A 14,092-nucleotide genomic window follows, 5' to 3' on the forward strand; every position below is an offset into this window, starting at 1 on the left:
GTTTGAGGAGTCGGGAAAGGTATTTCACATGCAATCCCTTGACACGTACAAGTCAACTCGATGATGGCATTATTGGGCGGTCACAAACTTAGGATATTGATGAAGCGGGATTTAGCCAATCGACTCATGATATCGATTGCCGCAAGAAGACTCAAGCGGCGAGCAGCAGGTCTGGGATCTGTATGCCTCATATCACGACATGGTCGGCTTGAGTCGCGCATACGAAGGGCGTGTGTTCCTGAGCCTCTAAATTAACTTGGCGAATCTGGGGTATGGGGGAAAAAAGCCTGGGGCAAACAGCCAAGCGCACCAGGACGAGTTCGTAGCTTACGTTTACACAAGCACGGCAATGACTTATTGATACCACACAATACAGCTAAGAGCAGGTCAGACAAGCTAACGGTAGGTAGTGGAAAGTCAGACTATTCAAATTTGAGACGGACCTCAGAGTCATTGAAATCCTTCACCATTGCCGCCAACGAGGGACTCAACGATGAGACCGTTGAAGGGTTCGCCAGATCGACCAGACACATGGTCACATCTAGGTGACAACCAAGAATCCGGGGAGACATTGCCGGTCAGCGCGACTGAGCCGCACGGCATGGCGGCCAGATCGTCCGCCGTCCGCGCCGTCCAACCAAGGCACATACTCGCGAAGTCCTAGATTGACAAGTTCGCGCCCTCCCGGGGGAGAGGCAAGGAGTTGTAGGGTGGGTTCTCGGAGAGGCTGCCGACGCAAGCCGGAGCGCGAATCAATCTTACACGCGCCGGAACCCCGGGGCAGCTACCCCGAGGACCTGGTGATGCGCCGGAAGAACGTCAGAGCGTCAGACCGGTGCTGATTTCTTCCCTTCGCCCAAATGAAGTAGAAGAATGTCTCGCGTGGCTTGTAAAGTATGTGGTGACGATATTGTATCTCATTCGCTATTAGGCGTTCGCGCTATTGTAGCTCCTGTGACCGGTGCCATTTCGACACTAGGGGAAGAACTTCCCGGTGGTAAGGCGGACTAGTCGTGCAATCTAGGCTCGAGGCCAAATCTTTGCGTTCGTCTTTGATCTTCATCGCATGGTGCTAAAGAGTTGCTGCTAATGTGAGTCGAGTTTGAGTACGTGATGAGAACTGCTAACTAGGAAAACATGGGAAAGGTTCCCCGGGGAGCTGTGTTGGGGCTAAGAGGCGAGCTATCAGATCTCTATTTCCCTCGCGGGCGAGCTTCCGGGCGCTGAAAGTCAAAATGCGAACCCACGAACTAGAACGGCTCACTAAGGATGCTGATGATGAACGTTGGTGCCCCGTTGCTTCAGGAAGAGACATGCCACACAAAGGGGACGTTTTCAGGCCTAATCCGGTCTGTAATGTTAAGTCAACCGCGAAGATCACATTGAGGTTTGTTGACCGAAATGGAGTCTTTCGTTATATCCGCCCCTTGCTCACCGGTGAGCGGTCTACTGTAGTGTCATCACATGTTTGCCAAAAAGCTGCTTGCGTCTTGCCAAAGTCCCAAAGTCTCCGGCCCTGTCCCTTTCCATCCACAGGACTTCCCCGCAGATTCTCACATCCAGCCGAGCCTTTCACGTCGCGCCAGTTCTCTCTCTCTCTCCCTACCGAACTTGCATGGCGCGTCCTCCCAAGTTTGCCTCCCTAGTCTGTTCCTACAAGGGGCACAAGGGGCCATCATAGGGGGGCCGGGGACATTGCAGAAGGATTCAGGGTATCACATCTGATCTGATCTTTTTCTCTTGCCCCCCCCCCCCCCACCCCTTTCCCCGGGGCCGGTCTCGTGCGAGAAAAGGATGCAGAGGAGCAGAGGAAGATATGCCCAAACAGAGAAGCACGGACCCGGACTCCGGAAGCGGTGTTAGCGCGAGCTGTAGTCTGTAGATCCAGCGGGTTGGGTTCTCCGGGGAACGTCCTCCCGGTGGCCCCCGACGAGCCGGTGAACCTTACCCCGGGAGAAATACGCGATTCTGATTTGTGGGCTTTCTTCAACACCATGAATGGAGGGGAAGGGGAAATGTGCTATTCGGCTTCTCTTTTCGCAAAGCGACTTTGGGAACGTGGCTTTTTCTCCTCTTTCTCTCGTGATGTCTCTTTATATTTTGTTCTCGACGTGAGACATGGGGGCTTTCCAACAAGATGTGTGTTTTGATGCAAGGTAGGGGGTAGAAGAGAACTAATTTGGCTGGTGCGGACGGGCGGGCGTGGAGGACGATGGTGGCGTTGGATGTTCTTCAAGAGGGTGTACAGAATCGGGAAGATACCTGGCGTGCCTGGGTGAGCCGGGGTACAGCACTTAGGATATTGCAATATTTTTTATCACAACTTCTTTTTTATTTTGGGGAAACTCTTATTTTATTTTCTTATTTTTTATTGTTATTCTACCCTTGGTGTACTTGGGAGGAAAACAGTGATATTCCATTTCCATTAGTAGATCCGTCACAAGTCATACCTCAGCCCCCCTAAAACAAAGATGTGATGGTGGTAAGAAGCGCTTACCTCTCAACCAACCGCGCCACCATTCACAACTCTTCAGCCCTCTCTCTCCATTCGCTGTGCCCATTTTACCCCAATCAAAACTCGCATATCAACACTCATGTGACGGATTAGGACAAGAATAACGTCCAATCGCAAGGGCGATAAATCGAGAAATGATTCCCATCACATCTTTTGCCCAGCCACACACAACTCGCACATAAGCGACCGTTATTGCACAATTGGAATTTGTGCACAGCGAATGTTATCCGCCCGTGTGCCGCCCGAGGGGTGTCGTCGTCGGATCGGCGCTTGCGTGGGGTTTCCGGAGGGAGGGGCCGGCAGGCGGCAGTTGAAATGTTCATCACCGTTGCGGTTTTGGTGGTCATGAGGGTGTGCGGGAACCGCTTTTGATGTTTGATGGGGGTGCTACTGGCGTTTGAGGATTTGGTGTTTCTTGGTTTGATTCTTCTTCGTATTGGCGAGGCGAGTTTATGGTCAATATGGGGGAAGGTATCTAGACATCTCAAATATGGAAGGGCGGTTCCAAGTGATAGTAGGGAAGTGAATTGAGACCTTGCTTGTATGTACCTGCTCTTTTGAAAGACAAAAGAAGTACATTTGAAAAGTTGTGACTTGGAAAAGAGGCCGATAAATAGTAGGATATTGACATCTGGGGGTGGAAAAGGCAAAAAAACAACAGGAGCCGACCGAGGTTCGAACGCAGGAGTCCTGAAGAGTACGGAGCATCACGTACTAGTCAGCACTTCACGGCTTTCACCTCTCGGTCACCAGGCCCCATGCTTGTTGTTAGGGAAAGAGGGCACCGAACATCTCATAAGGCCTGCATGTTCTGGTACTACGATGTTTATTCAGTGATGGAAATGCGTATTCCTATCAGGAAGCTGAATCATCCCAACACCAACACGGCCCATCGTGCATCCACCTCAGTCCTTCTTCGCAGCAGCAGCCGCACCACCACCGACCCTCTTAAACTTCCTCGGGTCCTTACGACTCATCAACTTACGGTCCCGCGTACCCTTACCGCCCTCCCAGAACCCCTTGCCCTTCCGCCCAATGACGCTCCGGCCGCAGAACCCACACGCCTCGGGCGAATACCGCTGCTCGCGACTGCACCACCCGCACACCATCCGGTTCGCCCACTCGTTGACGTGGTTCTCCGCCTCGTCGTGGCACCGATCGCACGGGTGCACTTTCGCACAGCACGAGAACCGGAACCAGCGGTAGCTCTTGCGGTAGTGCGCGCAGGCGCCGCGATCCGGGAGCGGGGTGCCCGCGTGGAGACCGAGTTTCTCGGCCTTCTTCACGGGTCCCGTCGTCGGGGCCGCGAGCCCCCCCGCGGAGAGCGCCAAGAACTTGACGGTGGGGATCTTGAATGTGAATTTGCCGTGGCAGGCGCGGCAGACGTTCGTGACGGCGTCGCCGCGGACGGCGACGAGCCCCTGGCTTGCGGTGGAGCATTTGGCGCAGACGGGGACGAAGGTGCTGGGGAGCATGTCGGAGACGGTGCAGCCCGTGAGGTCGACGAAGCCGGCGCGGGTGGAGTTTGCGTGGACGAGCGTCTGGCGGAACTGCGCTGCTAGACCGGCGGCGCATTTGCGGCAGGTGGAGGTCTGGGGGACCTCGTGCTTGAGGCCGGTGATCTCGTTGATGGTCTTGCAGCGCGAGCATTTGACGCTCAGGTTGAGGATGGAGACCTGGAAGAGCTCGATGCAGTGGAGCTCGATGGTCGGGAAGGAGATGGATGTGCCCCTTTCCGGGGTGAGGCCGGAGGAGAGGCTGGGTGGTTCTGCGTCGAGGTCGGCGCCGCCTTCGTCCGAGTCGTCTTCTGAATCGTAGCTGTCTGACGAATCTGTGTTGTCTTCACCGGCGCCGGGACGGCTCCATTCCGGTGGACGCGGGATAACTTTGATATGGCTGCGGTCATCGTCATCCATGGCCGGTGCCTTTGCCTTGGAATCCTTTTCAGGTTCCTGGTTTGACACCGCCTGAGAAGCAGCAGGCTTAGGCGGCGCCGCTGCTTGCTTTGCTAAGACGTGCATGTTCTGAGCCAAGTAGTTCAGGTGGCTCGTGAGAGTCATCTGCTTCTGCTCCGCTGCTTTCTGTACGTAGAGCTCCTCCAAGGGCTCGGCGTCTTGCGAGTCACACTCGTTGAGCTGGATACGCAGCGGTTGCAGCGGGTACAGCAGCGGCACAATAAGATGGACCGTCTTGACGCCTTGCAACCCGGGAGATAGCTCGGCACGGCGACGAGGCTCTAGAGGGAGCGTGTAGACGATGCCGTCCGGCGATCGGCGATATAGAGACAGCCGTCCCATGCGTGTCTCCAACTGCCGCGTCTCCTGCGCGCGCCGGGCTTTGGCAGCCGCCATCTCCTCCTTGGTGAAGTACTCTTCAGGAGTGTAGTGCCTCAACGGCGGCGCCGGGGCCGGGGATGGCGTCTTTGTGATCTGGGTCGCCGGGCCCGGGATGGCCGCGATGGCCGCGGCCTCGAGGTGGCGGGTATCCTTCACGCCCTCGTCCTTGTAGGTGACCAACTTCACGGTAGCCACCTCCTGCTCGGACAGGAACTTTTCCAGGTTCTTGTCCAGGGCGTAGGTGAGGGCGAGAAGCGTAGCGCCCCGGCGTTCCTCGACGAGCCTCTCCCACCCGCGCTCAATGTTGATGCAGAAGCCGCGCGAGATATCGCTATTCCGCACGTGCAGGACGGGGACAGCATCGGGGTAGTCCTCCGGCACGCGGAGGTCGCACTGCAAGTGCTCCAGCTCAAAGGGAAAGTCCGGATCCGAGGGCTTGATGCGGAAGACCAGGGATGTGGTGGTGCCGTCCGCGGCGGTGGATTCGCGGGGCGAGTAGCGCTTGCGCAGCTGCTCGAGCTGATAGCCGCGGGGATCCTTGGACTGAGCCTCCGGGACGGGTTTGGGGACCACGCGGTCGGTGCGAGGCCTGGGAACGGCCTGCTGGTGCGTATTGCCGCCCTGTTTTGTGAGGGAAATCATGTTCGCGCGTGGTGAACGGAATTGGAAATGCTCAACGTTGGAAATTGTGGATGAGCTGAACGGGATGAAATGCAAAATGAACAGAGAGAAATGGGTGGACTGCAGGTGGAGCAGTGCTTGTCCGTCTCTTGATGAGCTACCTCAGCTGGCAAAGGCGAGTATTGAAGGTTTGCTGTCGGAAAGAGGTCGTTCGGGATGATGTCGAGGCGAAGAGGCTGTATTTGACAATTCCGCGTGTAGTCAGTCGGGTGGCGATGATTGACGATGAGCCCAGGTGGGTTTGGCCCCGGACCGGATGTAGTGGAATCTCCGAGTCGCTTCCCAATCTGCAACCGCGACACTGACAGGGTGCCGAGACTTTCAGCGGCGTTGCGTTACGCTGCGGTTAGTCGAGGTGACTCATAATGGGGCGCCGACTTGTCGACGCTAACAGATTTCGGCCGGAGGAGCCGGCAAACGTGTTAGTGCACGGTCTTGTTTCTGCTGCCAGTCACCAATCACCTGCAGACGAGATGCATCGACGCCGGTCGACTCATCTTCGATAGTGGGAAACAAGTCATGAATAAATATGCACGATTCAGATTAAAGCTTCAGGGACGCTAGAGAAGTTTGCCGTGCCGCAGATAATGAGTGGTTTGCACTATGTCCGTCAAGTGGCTCTGACTACCTTCAATATCCGGCAATGCGGATGCCTCAAGTCAGGTGTAGGCTCGTACCTTATTCAATGGTAAATACCCTGATTGATGAGCCGGACTGCAAAGAGTTTTGGAATACAAGCGAGGCAAGAAATGTTCATGATAATTTTCCAGCGATACATCTGTAGGAAATGTCGCGCCCGCTAAGAGACATCCTCGCCTGGGTATCTCCTTGATTGGTCATCTTTTTACCTTTAATGGTATTCTTCTGACAGAAGGAAAATCTCGTCCCACTAAACATGTAAAGCCTAGCTAGAATGATTCAGGAGTCATTCTTGAGCGTGGGCAGATTTCGGGTTGACCGACAACAGGTACTTTGACATCCGAACTTCCCGCTGACCGGAGCTGAAGTGGACCCATTCGGCCCCGGGTGTCCACAAAAGACCCGATCGGAACACTTACACGGCTTATGACCCGCAAAGAAAGAGAAGCAAAAACACTGCAAAATTTTACCCGAATGACTCTATGAAAAAATGAAATGACATTTTCGTAGCCACTTATTCGCAACAATGTATATTACTTGGTACCTTGCCCCCTGCAGATTACCGCGTGTTGCCAATACTTAGAAACGAAGCAGGCCAGCGAGGCGCTGATGGCCTCATTACGTACGACTGGATCCCTGTGGATGGCGTTTAAAACGGTGGGAATAAACGAGCTGACCATTCAAATCCCATCGATATATCAACACCATTACCTTCTCGACAGCATTCTTTCAATAAGGTAGAAAATATTGAATACTAAAAATGAGAGACCTCTGAAGGAGACAAACGGAAAGTCTGGCATCCACTTTACGTACCGCCGTGTAACAGCCTTACTGTCCGCGCCTCAAAATGGGAAATTCAGGTTCACTTGCGCAAACTCGGGTGTCAATTTTGGCAATTCCAGGCATCATCGCCAGGATTCGTGATCAAAATGATCAAAGTATTAGTGATAAAGCTTACCCCCGAGGTAAAGCTTGCTGGCAGGAAAAGTGACAGCTGCACAGGAAGGATGACACCCTGCATGATAATCGGATATGCGTGAGCTGGCGTGTCTCAACAACGTGATGCCCAGCACAAATACACCTGCTGGTCGAAAGAATGGAGGGGGCGGTAAAGAGAATAATGTCACCGAAGACAGCCCCCGCCGCGGGGAAACCAACGAAAGTGGTGCTCAATCGCTGCCCAACAAGACGCAGGAACATCGAGTCCTGGTTCCTGGTATGTCACAAGAGGAAGAAACTTCGAGGTTCGAGGTAGTTGGGGGGCATTTTGTAACGGTGACAATGGCCCTTCATGCGAACGTGACAAGCTGTGGCCGCCTCCAAGCCACACCGACAATCCGGCAGCGGGCACGGCGATTTGCCGCCTCACCTGGCCTCGCATCTTGTCCGCATATGCGGGCACCAAATGACCCCTCGGTATGGGAGTGCCGCTGCTGCTGTCCGTAACCGGGAAACGTGGAGGGTTCAAGGCATGAGGGGCTATCAGCAGCCTTCCGTATCACTGCTGCCCTTGGGCGGCAAAACGACGCATCTAGAATTGAGACGATCGCGGGTACTGCATTCAAGGAGGGGAGGAAAGAGGGGGATTAGTTGCACGTTTGGCCGGCATTGCTGGGAGGTACGGCAGACGCCACCTTCGCGTGTAGCACAACGGTGAAGTTGATCTCGAAAACTTGGGAGGTGTATGTCGTACCGTAGATAGACGTCCCAAGAACGGTAGGCTTTCGGTCCAGGCGGGGCGAAAGAGAAACCGGTCGCAAAGATGCCATCAGCCTACCAGCAATTGTGGTGTGAAAGACTGCGGTTTGGGCGGGCGTGCATTTCGTATCGAGAACGATAAAGATCGAATGCCAGTTGGCCCGGGGAACTGCGACGGATGCAGCAATGCGGCGGTTGCATGTAAGGCGCAGAAGCTTGGTGAGCTTCAAAGGGACATGAAATCAGAGTAACGAAACGTTAAAGGTTGGAGACGGGCGAGTGGAGGAGACGCGACCGCTCTCCAAACGGGGGCACCCGTGATAACGAGACGGACAGCGGTTGACAGGCTGTCAACGGCGTTTTGCGATATTTGGCAACTCGGTCAAGGGAGAATCTGGTCCTCTGCATCTTGTGTTTGTCAACCCCCGTGCTCAGTGCTCACCTTGTCCTGGCAGCAGACCGGCGCGGCGGGAAGGCATGGGAGAGGATTCGCCGGGAGATGCAGCGGGTGGTGATGTAGTGCCCGACCGGAAATGCAGCCCGGCCGCCACCATCCTCAATCGTGTTGAGGATGTTTGGTACCAAAAGGCAAGGTATTCAATTAGATGCGGTACGGTACGTACGGGGGCGCCTCGGGAAGTCTGCGTGCGTGGGATGTGACAGCTGTTCCCTCATCTCGATGTCGATGAGATACGACCAGGACGTCTTTGAACGCTTGGGAGGCCAATTTGGTGGTAGCAGAGTCCGGAGGCAGCACGGCCTGCCTCATCAGCCGATTCATCGACAAGATGTCGAGGCTTGTTTCCCGTCGGATGGTGGTGGTGAGTTTATCTCTAGGGTCCTTTTGAATGACGATTCCTTGAGGTTGCTGCCGGTAAACATGGTAAACAGAGCCCTGGCGACTGCGACTGCAACGCTGAGAAGTAAGGGAGAGATGCCAGCGCATCAGGAAGAGGGCCTGGTGACCATGGTGTATATGCAAGTCCAAGTCAGCCTCCCGAGCGGTGAGGGGACGGGAGTTGGGAGCCCAGACCCGGGATGCGTCTGGGGGTGTGAAGGAAACAAAGGTGAAAGGTGAAGAAGGGAAAGGGTGGGATGGAAGAAAGACGGACGCGCTGGCGGATTAGCACTCCTTTTTGGTGAGGCTACGGTGGCGGACCGTCGGCGCTACCATTTTAGCAGCTGTGTCTGTAGTTGGTCCCGTTGCTGTCATCTGGGGGGAAACGGTGGGGCTCAGTTCAAGATGGTGGTGTGTTTGTCCGTATGTGTGTGGGTGTATGAGTTGGTGATATGCCAGAAATTGAGCTGAAGATAATCAATATCTTTGTTCAACTTTTTATTCTCTGTTTATCTTTATTTCATTATTTTAATGATTTATCTTACTTTCTTTTATTTTTCATTTTAGTAGCCCCCGGTCATATGTCTCTGCTTGCATCAACCAGATCTGATGCGTCCATATCTGATCCCAAGAAGTTGGGTAAATGTACGATGCGCCTGTTTTGCAGCCCCTACTGCCACACTCCCTTTCATGTTATGTCTTCCGTGCCCATGATTGCGCTCACAATCTTCAAAGAGGTATTTTCAATACTTCTCATAAACGGTGATAGCACTTTCAGTCTTTGGATTGTGCCGGCGATGACGGGCTCAAGGTAGTGGTTAAGACCCCGTCAATGGCAATCTCACTTGTACTTTGTCTTTCCACAAGTATCCAGGGTCTGGTTCGCAAGCGAGACGGTCTCTCCATCGCAGCGCTAAATTCCCCATAAGTTCCGAGAAAAACAAAATAATAAAAAGGAGAATAAACAAAAGGCAACCGGGTTTCTGCCCTGTCTCTCCAGGCTCATCGCTACCAGGATGACGGATTGACACTTGTTGATGGCACCTCATGCAAGACAGTCCATGTGTTCATCAAGGCCTTGATTGACTGGTTGAAATCCGTATCTAAGGTCACCCCCGAGAATTCCCAAAAAGAGCCTTTGTTGAACGTATACTCGCAGGACGTGACTCAACATCAGAAAGGCCCCCAAAGGCAAAAGATTCAAAAGTCAAAATACGGCAAGTCGAGTCGGGTGTCTGATTCCAAAGGTAGCTGCTTTGCCCTCCCCACGAGTACCTTGACCCCCAAATACAATCCTCGGCATCTCCAATCGATGACTGCAGCTGATTTCTGCCTGGGCTCACGACGAGGGACGGTTCCATTGCATATCTCGTAACCTCGATTTTGGGACCTTGGAGGATGCACCGCCTCGAGTCGCACTGCACCAGCCCCCCATGCGAAGTAACGGGGGAGTGGCTGATCCCCCCCTCCGTCAGATCCGGGAGGCAGTGAGAGCCTGCCAGTGGTCAAAAATACGGGTTGGGCGTGCAATGAGAAGCCCCGGACGTTGCGGTATCGCATCGTTTGGATATTCAGTGAGCGCCTCACTCACATGGCAAGCCATAGATGAAGGAGCGCCAGCATGTGTCATCTCATCCCGTGCCTGAGGTGACTAATAAGCCGGCAGACATGTGCGGCGTTGAACCTTGGGGAGCAGACGTAGCTTTGCCATGTCTCTCGCCAGACCTTGGCTTTCGACAATATTATTGACACGTTATTTTAATTATTATTTTAATGATATTATTTGAAAACACCGGATGATAGTCAATTGTTATTTTCAGCAATGGCTAATCGATCCTCTACCCGTGCGGCCTTCGGTTTCTACACTTTGAATCCTCCTACACGGGCATCCTTCAACACCACCCACCCACACACCCCTCCGCTTGTACGCTTGCTCGCACTGATTAGCCCTTGACACCTTGGACGCCAGCGCAGCGCTTCCCGGAACCACATGGCCCAACTTCCGCGGGAGCTAACTTTCAAACGCGCCAACCACACAGAACGCTTCGCTCCTTTGCGCTCTCACCTGACTGAAGGACTGACATCACCGCCGACGGTCTACCCGCCGTCCGCTAAACGTTCTCTAATTGCTTGCAACGTCCGAGCCGCCGAGGCATCTTTCTACCCCCTTTTCCACTGTTGTTTATCCCCCAGCGCCGCGGCTGCTTGGTCTCAGTCTTGAACAGAGAGACAGGTTCGTGGCGCTGAGACAGGCCGCCAACCCGATAGCGCGCGAGACCCATGCGGCTTTCATGAGGGTTCGCTTTCCAAATGGGGCACATGCTCGTTCTGACGTAGTCTGTTTGGGACCCTTTGGGAGCACTCTCATCGAAACCGAGGCGGCGGCATCGTACCTGATTGATAAAATCGAGATAATCGACCTCATGGCAGCGACGATCTCTGTCTCGTTGCTCTTGAACGGCTAGAGCTCCTGACTTGCTCGGGAATGCGGGTTGATGTCACTTCCGACCCGTGCCTCCGCTGCGCGGACCGAGCCACGGGTTGCGAATAGCTTCGTGACTCGCCTCGGCGCGCGCTCTCCTCTTGGTGAGGGGCCACAGTCTATCCTCGGTAGGATATCTTGTGATGTATACGTGATATGGTAGTCCATATCATACTATTGCCAGTCTTCATTAAAAGATGTTTTTCGGGGTGTGTCGTTAGCCCGGTGGAGGAGGAGACCCTTCAACGTCGTTGTCTTGTCCGTGTCTCAGTGTTGCCGTGCCAGCGGCGGCATCGACATCAGTGGCTGTAGCTGCACATGTCGAAAACTCACCAGATAATTTGGACCAGCTGCACATGTTCAAGTGAACAACGGTTTGTGTTCCTGAGTTGGCAAAGAACAATTGAGTAGACTGTTAGGGGTAAAGCAGGTGTCAGCGGTTCAGTTCAATAGGCATCGGCCAACATACAACTTATGGTAGTTGGATCTGGTTCCTATTGCATTCATCGGCCATCGGGGATCATCTGCCAAGCGAGAGCTGTTCGGCAGATGAGCAAGATGCTCGTCATTGTGGAAGGACGAGACTACCGGTCTTCTGTGGCTATTGATGACAACGACAAGGGCGGCGAGGCTAATGATTGAGAGTCGGTGCATATGGTGACGGCTTTTCAGAAGATTGGTGTCTTCGTATAGGCAAGTCCAAGACGCGATCAAATGAATCCCTCATCTGATCAGGTAGCACAGTGAAGGCATCGTGAAGTGACAAGGAGCACTGCCTGGCTATGTATGGTGGTGTTTTCAGTTGCAAATGCCATGGTTCTGGATTATTCCCGGAAGGACACATTGCCCCAGGAACTGCACGCAGATTTGACCACGACTCAGTTCTTTCCTCTTGCTACCTTCCATTAGTTTCGAGGAAAGAAGAAAAGATAACAAAAGGGAGGCGCAGATGGTCTTGCTCCTTCCTGTCACCAACTCCTTCACCTGGTCAACGGCACTCGCTCCTGCCCTGCATCGCAGCCACTGCCTGAACTCAATGCCTTAGGTACCTCTCGGAAAGGAAGGAACCCGCCTTCCGTCCAAGAAGCAATACACATTTGCATGAACTTCCATTGCCTACTTGAAACCTTCCCCTCTGCCTGTTCATCGTGCTCTTCTCCCTCATAGCACTGTCACTTACTATCGAGCCGCCAGAACGTCGACTGTCTAGACTTCCGCTCTCTGTATGCCATCGTAGCTCAAGGCTGAAGACGTTTGTAAATCACGGAAGAAGTAGTCTGGTAGCATTTCCTCATGTCTTCTTACCTAGCAAAGACTGACACCTTCGAAGTACCACATACCGCAGACTCGACGTCCACTATGCAAAATGTCGCCAGTGCTTTCGAGCCCACCAACGTTCCAAAACGACCTCTGACGCCGAGCTCATCTTTTGCAATTTCTTCTCCGTTGAAGCGGTTGGCTGTCGATGCCTGCGTGGGACCGAACATCTTCGATCATGAGGGCCTGCCTCAGATGTCATTCGAGCCCGGCTTTCCAGCGAATCTTGTCGCAACTTCAAGGCAGCAGTACCCTCCCGTAGACCTCCCGCAGTCTCCACAGATCCCGACAAGCCCAGATGATGACGTTGTCGAGATACCCGAGACACCGCCGATCTCGTCGTTGCAAACTACCACGCATGTTTTTGTGGCAGAGCCCGATCTGTCAGATTTTTGGATGGATTACGTAGATCTGGACAGCGTTGGGGGCGAAGGTTTTGTCCCGATGGAGAAACTACCTGGTGAATACCACGATGCCGTATCTGAGACCTTGTCTAATGTGGATGAAGATTTCGGTAAGCCATTTCCTGAGCTCAACGTCGATCGCCTTGCCCAATCGTCGTCAAAGAGTGAAGAAACTGTCGAAGATGACTATGGTCTCGAAGGCTTTGACGAAGAAGAGATGATTCAGCTTCTAGAAGATACCGGGAACGAGCCTCCTGGTTTCCCTCCGCCAAGCGTCATACGGAAGATGGACTGCGATTCGAGATCAGCTTCAAGCTTCGACTCCAAATTGCAGTTCTCCGAGCCTGATATGAACACGAGCGAAGCTTTAAAGACTGGTCTGACTGAACCTGATCTTCTTGATGATGATGTCGACTGGGAGCTTGTGACAAAATGCGCAGCAACTGCGGCTGGCGCTTCTCCGGATCATGAGACTGAAATGAGCATTAGAGGCACCAAGGAATCACTGAAAGAGCATTCGAGCCCGGCACCCTTAGTCAGACCCCCTTTCCCCGACAAAATGAGAGACCGCTCTGTGGTCGTTGGACTCTCTTCGACGATCATGATGCGCACTTGTTTCAGAGTTGGAGAGCTCCTCAATACGCAAGCTAAATGTAGCCGGGAGAAGCAGGACGTTATCTTTGAGCTTTTCGCGCGGGTCGTCTACTCCAACCGGGAGAACGTTGCCAGAGTACAACATGTACAGCTGCGAGATCTTTTTACCGATCGGCAGCCATTTCTCAGCGGCGTATTCAGGGGCTGGAAGAGCGGTGGGCCTGTGGATGATCAGAGCAAGGTATTCTTAGGATCCGAAGGAAAGAACAAGTTGTGTCGATGTCTTTGCAAGGTATCAGAAGACAAGAAGGCTGCAATTGGTCGCTCAGCAACGCTCTTGTCGATCAGGGAGACAACTTGGGATGAGGTCCAGTGGGCTATGAGAATTGTTGCAAGGGATGCAACCTCGGACGAGAACATCGATATCGAGGGAAAGAAGTCCTCTGTCATATGAACGACACAATCTGCTGATGCGGACGATTTTCGGGGAAGATTCACGACATGTCATGAGAGCTGGCTTGATGTCGACGAAGGAACTGAGGATAATCATAGCTTTGAAAGGAAGATTCCTGAGTAAAGGCATGTAGA

The 14,092-nt window shown here is 53.4% G+C and overlaps 3 protein-coding genes across 3 annotated transcripts; 1 reads left to right on the forward strand and 2 right to left on the reverse strand.

Moving 5' to 3' along the window:
* Positions 1-3,420: 3,420 nt before the first annotated feature.
* CTAM01_04985 (CHY zinc finger domain-containing protein) lies at positions 3,421-5,493 on the reverse strand (the record flags this gene model as incomplete). Its single annotated transcript, XM_060521015.1, has 1 exon — positions 3,421-5,493. One exon carries the CDS (start codon positions 5,491-5,493, stop codon positions 3,421-3,423), a length of 2,073 nt encoding a protein of 690 aa, XP_060384384.1.
* Positions 5,494-8,127: 2,634 nt separating this feature from the next.
* CTAM01_04986 (uncharacterized protein) lies at positions 8,128-8,650 on the reverse strand (the record flags this gene model as incomplete). The annotated part of the gene is made up of 3 exons (XM_060521016.1): positions 8,128-8,216; positions 8,312-8,424; positions 8,493-8,650. The coding sequence occupies 3 exons, from the start codon at positions 8,648-8,650 to the stop codon at positions 8,128-8,130; spliced, it is 360 nt and encodes a 119-aa protein (XP_060384385.1).
* Positions 8,651-12,482: 3,832 nt separating this feature from the next.
* On the forward strand, positions 12,483-13,958 carry CTAM01_04987 (uncharacterized protein; the record flags this gene model as incomplete). Its single annotated transcript, XM_060521017.1, has 1 exon — positions 12,483-13,958. The coding sequence occupies one exon, from the start codon at positions 12,483-12,485 to the stop codon at positions 13,956-13,958; it is 1,476 nt and encodes a 491-aa protein (XP_060384386.1).
* Between the last annotated feature and the right edge of the window lie 134 nt (positions 13,959-14,092).

The sequence above is a fragment of the Colletotrichum tamarilloi genome (genome assembly GCF_030869305.1).
Source record: "Colletotrichum tamarilloi strain Tom-12 chromosome Unknown Scaffold_12.1, whole genome shotgun sequence".
In the NCBI taxonomy this organism is placed as follows: domain Eukaryota; kingdom Fungi; phylum Ascomycota; class Sordariomycetes; order Glomerellales; family Glomerellaceae; genus Colletotrichum; species Colletotrichum tamarilloi.